At 35.5% G+C, this 6,000-nt stretch overlaps 1 protein-coding gene and 1 long non-coding RNA gene across 2 annotated transcripts; both read right to left on the bottom strand.

The window, feature by feature from the left end:
• Positions 1-989: 989 nt before the first annotated feature.
• On the bottom strand, positions 990-1,690 carry LOC148294013 (uncharacterized). Its single transcript, XR_015836335.1, has 3 exons — positions 1,482-1,690; positions 1,226-1,350; positions 990-1,117 (listed from the first exon to the last, which is right to left on the bottom strand). It is a non-coding gene; the product is annotated as an uncharacterized LOC148294013 (long non-coding RNA).
• Positions 1,691-2,342: 652 nt separating this feature from the next.
• Positions 2,343-4,133, bottom strand: LOC110755287 (uncharacterized). The gene is made up of 4 exons (XM_088254689.1): positions 3,353-4,133; positions 2,958-3,164; positions 2,594-2,634; positions 2,343-2,480 (listed from the first exon to the last, which is right to left on the bottom strand). The coding sequence occupies exons 1-4, from the start codon at positions 3,405-3,407 to the stop codon at positions 2,343-2,345; spliced, it is 441 nt and encodes a 146-aa protein (XP_088110815.1). The 5' UTR covers positions 3,408-4,133.
• Positions 4,134-6,000: the final 1,867 nt, after the last annotated feature.

Here is a 6,000-nt window from a genome sequence, read left to right on the forward strand (position 1 = left end):
CTAATACACCCATATTCCCACCACCAAGCCCCATACTCAGATCTGCAAGTGGCTAGAAATTTCCGGGTGATTGGGAGGTGCGATGGGCAATCAGGAGGTGCGAATTTCCGGGCAATCGAGAGGTCTTTGTCGACCTCGAAAACCCAGGTGGTTGGGTCATTGTCAACCTTGAAAACTAAGCGACGTCGTCGCGAACCCATATGCCGAATCTGCCATACGTCTCCGACGACGCGCAGATCTCCTCCTCAGATCTATTGGCTAGGGCTCTGGTATTGGTTGGGGCTAGGAGGAGAGGACTGAGGGAGAATGAGGTGGTGGGTGGTGGGTGAGGAACGAAGGTGGGGATGTTGGAAGAGGAGGAAGAAGAAGGATGGGTGGTGGAGATGCTGGGTTTGGATTTAGGGTTTGATGGGTGGAGAGAAGAAGGAAGAGGAAGAGGGATGAGTGGTGAAGATCTGGGTTTGGATTTAGGTTTGACAATAGGGTTTTTTAAAATCAATATTATGCATTATTATTATTGATTTTAACAATATTATTGATTTTTTAAAAAATGACATGTATTTACCTAAATCCAAACCCAATAATACATGTATTTACAATCAATATTATGTATTATTGATTTTAACAATAGTTTCATTGATTTTGCCAATCCGACAATATTTTTAAAATCAATATTATTATTATTGTCATTTTAATTATGTTTTTTTTATAAAAAAAATAATTGATTTTAATTAACTTTAAAAATAAAGAATTTTTTAATATTATTTGTCCTATATTAGTCTCTTTCTAACTGCTGTTTGGTTATGAGGTGGGTCCCACGACTGCCACGTCAGCATTTAACGTCTGACTTTAACGGTCAATGTAACGGCGGGTGTAAATTGGTAATACTTTGAAATGTCGGGTATGAAATTGATTGAATTGAATCCTTGGGGCCCATTTCGATACTGACACTAAACCTACAGGGACTAAAGTGTAGTTAATCCTTATAATAATTTACACCATAAAAAAAAATTACAAAATTAACATGTCCAAGATCCTCAGTCTTGTAGAAATCTTGCATTGTGGCCTTGCAAACTAAATAACAAACATCTTCCAAATTCAGAAACTCAGCACAGACCTGAAGAAGTTAGAAACATGGATATCAGTCTACTCCTCCCCGTCTTTGAATTTGTGTGTGCGTGCGCGTGCATGCATGAGAGAGAGAGAGAGAGAGAGAGAGAGCTACTTTTAAGTCTAACTATCTGTGGAGCTAGAAGACTTATAATAATAAGTCTAATTAGCTGATCGCCTCTTTTTCAATTCCTGGCTGGTGTCCTTGCTGGTACCTTGCTTCAAACTAGCAGCAATGATCTGATAAAATGACAGGAACTCTAAATGATATTGATAATAATTAAAAAAGGACTGCTAAAAAGTGACAGAACGTTGTCTTCCATAGAAATTCTATTTTTCCAGTCCACAATCACCAAAATAAAGAAACTTACATAAACAGGCTCAGCAGCGATCAATGAACCGGTAACCAAACCACCAAAAACCTTCCCATCATGATGAGACAGAGTAATGTTTAACCTACTATTTTCTCCATCCACATTATTGTTTTCACCATATTCAAATGATCCAGATAGAGAAATAAGTTGATAACCACCCTGCATGAAGGAAGAAAGTAAGGGAAAGAGTTACCCCTTAGTATTAAAAGCTAATATATCACTGGGAAGTAGTAAATTTTATTTGAAAAAATATATTATACATATACAGCCCCTTTCAATTTAGAGATTATTTGAGGGACACTCTTTGGGGCCCACTATGAATTTTATTTCAACGATCCGAACAGTCTATTTTTCAAGTCTTCACTCATAGATCATCCTTGTAAAAACTTAGACAAATCGGAAACCATTAAGACATCTAGTTGTGCCCAACAAAATCAATAAACAAGGTGCTTCAAGAAAACACAAAAATAACAATTATTTAATTGAGAGGTCCAATGGATTCAGATTCAAGTTATTTTTTACAGAGATGATCTTTGAATGAATACCTAAAATATAAATGGTTCAGAACATTGAAATATAATGTGGAGCCCTATAAGGTTGTCCCTCAAATAAGGGACCCCTCAACTAAAGACTCTAATATATATATATATATATATAAACTATCAAGCAAAGCCCAGAGATTTAGTGTAAAATTGATAGCCATCTTTTCCCAAGAGAATGGTCAGCCTTAATCCACTAACTTTGTTTTGAATTCGAATTATGTCGCAAATATCCCTAAAAAAATCTTGCAACCCATGACCAGTGAAAGAAACAAATTAAAGGAAAGGAATTGCTGAAAGGATTTCAGTTCTTAGAAAATCATGCCTTAAAATTCAAAAGACCACCAGAAGAACCAGGTTTGCGTAGAACAACATCTAAAACAGCACCGGTAGCACTAAGAATCCAAAGTGATCGAGAAGTCCTTTGAGATAATGAAAACATCTCACTGACAACATCCTGTAAAAAAAAAAAAAAAACATTTCAACTGTGACAGATAGAATAAAGAACAAAACGATTAAGACTAAGTAAAATCAAAATGACCTTGAGACCTCTCACAGATCTAACATTACCTCACCAGTTTGAACAGTCAGTGCATAATGGTCTAGCTCACCTTCACAAAAAGAAGTTGTAGATGTTAAAAAAGAAGTATGTTAATCTATCTGCTTGCATAAATTAAAAGTACTCTTTGGTCTTCTGCCCTTGAAGATTAGTCTTCATACTGATCATTAAGGTATCCAAGATTCTGTTGAGTTCCTATAGACATATAACAAACTATAAAGGAATGGGATATCTAAAACTTACACAAAATGGGATTTCTTTTGAAGATCATGCAACAAAGTAACTCTATATATGATAATAATTAAACTTATAAAAGTAACTCAACCAAATAGATAGCCATCATATTTGCATCATCACCAACTATATCATCAATACCATATGTCATTAGTGTTCCCATTTTTCTCTTCACACTAATCTCTTCTTCTTCATTGGAGTCTAAGTTGCTTCCGGACTCGCTTTCAATCTGTGAAGTCTGAGGAGTCTGAGGAAAATAGATCATGTCGTTAGGGGGCCCGTCATCAATCTGTGGAATCTGAGGAAAAGAGACCATGTTGTTTTGCTCTTCCTTAAGTTCAATACGTTCTGCAGACAAAGAATCAACAAGGAAAGTTATCAAAGATGATAAGGAGATAGGTTTGTGTGCATATAAACAAATAATAGTTTGAATAATATAGTTTGGTTTGTAAAGACGCCATAAGAGTGTTTAGTTTTTTACTATAATGGAGGAGAACTCTAGTCCCATGACTAGATGATGGGGGCGAGATTGTTACCATAACCACGCCATATCACTTGCTTCATCATAGGAGGTCTTCTTTGTGAGTTCATGAATTGTGTTTGGGATGGTACACGATATAGGATGGTGATTTTAATTTTGTTATTGTTGGAGTGAAGGATTTGTTTGTGTAAGGATGACTCCTTTGGGGTTATGAGTTAACTAAGTCACTAGTTGAGAAGGCAACATTGTTGAGAAAAAAGGGAATAGGTGTGGGGGTCGTTGGGAGAAATTTTTATATCTTCCGGATACACCACGTGGATGGTGTATCATCCAATAAACATAAGACATGTGGAATTATTGTCCAACTTATTGCATTTCTTTTTATGACATGTGGCGGGCTGCATTGGAAATATTCCATATGTCCTCCGTCTATTGGATGGTACACCAATCACGTGGTGTACCTGGAACACTCAAAAATTACTCGGGTGGTTGGGATGTGAGCCAGTTGGCAAGCTGTGATTGGTGTGGAGAACAGTTGTAATTAATGTGCTAACGTTAACGAAACGGAAGGGTTGTAAAAGGCTATGCTTTTAGGAATAGAGAAGAATCGCTGAGTGGCCAAGGCAGGAAAATGCTATGCTTCAAGGCTGTAAAAGGCCTACGAGGCTTAGGTACCTGGCCTCACTTTTGTGTTGCAATTTTTTTATGCAAGGCTCGACCAAAATAAAAGTAAAACCAATGAGTGCAAACACGTAATAACAATAAATAAAACAACAGTGCTTCAATTATTGGAGAAAATGGGTGATCTTCATTATCCAAAAGGGTCGCAGTACATGAATCCACCAAGCCTCTCCCCTCCTTGGACAACAGGAAGAAGTCAGGAAGGTGTGCAAACAAAACGAAAAGAATATGGAGATTGCCTATACCAAACATTAAAAGTCGAGTGCCCTAGGTGTAGTACATCTTATTGTGCTTGGTGTTCTATGGGTGTAATGCATAGGATTGAATTGAATTGGATAACTTCACTAGATTTAAAGTATATTGAAAGTATATTGAAGATGTAAATGAATATATAGGTGAATCATTTTTCATTTTGAGAGAATTAAAAGGAATAAGTTATAAGATGTTGATATCCGTACCATTTTGTAGGGGATTAGATGAGATAAATCTTCTTCATGAGTAATTCATCTTATACCTTCAACTTAGAAAACATTTCTTCAATTCTTCATTCAACATATCTTAAATCTAGTGAGTTATCCAATCGAACTAATCCTAGACACCAAATTATCCCTTAGTTCATTAGAAAACATTATATTAAGCATTGTTATTGACATGCATGCATGATTGCATCATTAAAGAAAAACAATTGGCTACCTATTGACTGAAAGAGTAGAAGGAATAACCCATTATTTTCGAAGTTAAGAACTGAACTTCAAAACAAAGGTTTAATGTTCGACTACAAAGAGCCAAACATAGTCAACCCTTGCATCTAAATATATGTTGCGCCTAAAAGCATCATAGATCTATTCAATTCCTTGCAGCCAAACATAGATTGGGCCTAGCACAGAAAGAAAAACCTAAAACGAAGCAAATCCAAAAGCCCACATAATAATATTTCTTCTATATCTCAAAATAATTTTCTATAGTCGCATAAGAAAAAAAACAATTCTCTATAGTTCATGACTAAATAATAAAGCACCAAAGAAAAACGAAACATGTTATCTAAATTCATAAATAAATTAAAAGTAGTGTTTAATGTTAACATACCTTTTAATCTACGATAAATGAAACGGCGTATGAACTTTCAGTGTAGGTACTAGTCAAATAGTAGAATGGCTTTACGATCTTGAGAGAAAATATAGTGAGGATTTTGAGAATAAAGAATAGATGGAGGAAGAGATATAGGCGAGTTCTCTTTTTCTTTTTCTTTTTTTCTTTTTTTGCGCAAAAGATATAGGTGAGTTCTTGGGGAGTAGAAGAGTGTTTGGTTCGTGGACATTAGAACTAGTGAACCAAGGGTATTACAGTAATATTGAAGATTATTAAGATAAGATTGATATTGTTTTTCCAAAATTAGTGAAAGTGGGAAATGAAGTAGGTGGCGAATAAGCAAGTGGATAGCAACAATGGCAGATCCAGAATTTGAAAGTAACCCACAAAACCATTGAATTCAACAACTTTCCTAAAATCAAAGTCGTAATTAATTTCAATCCCCAAATTATATATCATCCCTAAGTTAAATCCTAGAATTCTCAATTTCAAATTAAAATTAAAATTAAAGATGCATGCATGTATTTTAGGAGAAACCCAAAAGGAGAAGCTAAAAAAAGAAGGGTGAACTTAGGAGACATTTGCTGCAAAGAGGTAGAAAATAGGAGAGGAGAGATCGGCTGTGCAGCTAAGAAAAGAAGGCTATACTTTCTTCTTTTTTTAAATTAGAAAAACCCGGGTATAGCCGGGCGGCTATACTATTTCTTTTTAAAAAAATAACCCGCCTGCTATTAGGAGTACACATGTCCAAAACTGTATAGCCGCGCGGCTATACTATTTTTTTCTCATGAAGTATAGCCGCAGAGCTATATTATTTATAAAAAAAACATTTAAAAAAAACCGAGTATAGCTAGGCGCTTATATTTTTTTTAAAGGGACCCACCTAGCACTTAAGGCGCCCATGTGTAAAAAAAATTAAAAAAACCGCTTATA

The sequence above is a fragment of the Prunus avium genome, chromosome 6, assembly GCF_965620075.1.
Source record: "Prunus avium chromosome 6, drPruAviu1.hap1.1, whole genome shotgun sequence".
Lineage (NCBI taxonomy): Eukaryota > Viridiplantae > Streptophyta > Magnoliopsida > Rosales > Rosaceae > Prunus > Prunus avium.

Excerpts from the sequence above, each read along its gene's own strand:
- LOC110755287 (XM_088254689.1), bottom strand. The coding sequence starts at position 3,407 with ATGAACTCACAAAGAAGACCTCCTATGATGAAGCAAGTGATATGGCGT. Across the intron at positions 3,165-3,352 it reads AGTGATATGGCGTGGTTATG|AACGTATTGAACTTAAGGAA; the intron begins GTAACAATCTCG and ends CTTTGTCTGCAG. Across the intron at positions 2,635-2,957 it reads GGGAACACTAATGACATATG|GTGAGCTAGACCATTATGCA; the intron begins GTATTGATGATA and ends CTTTTTGTGAAG.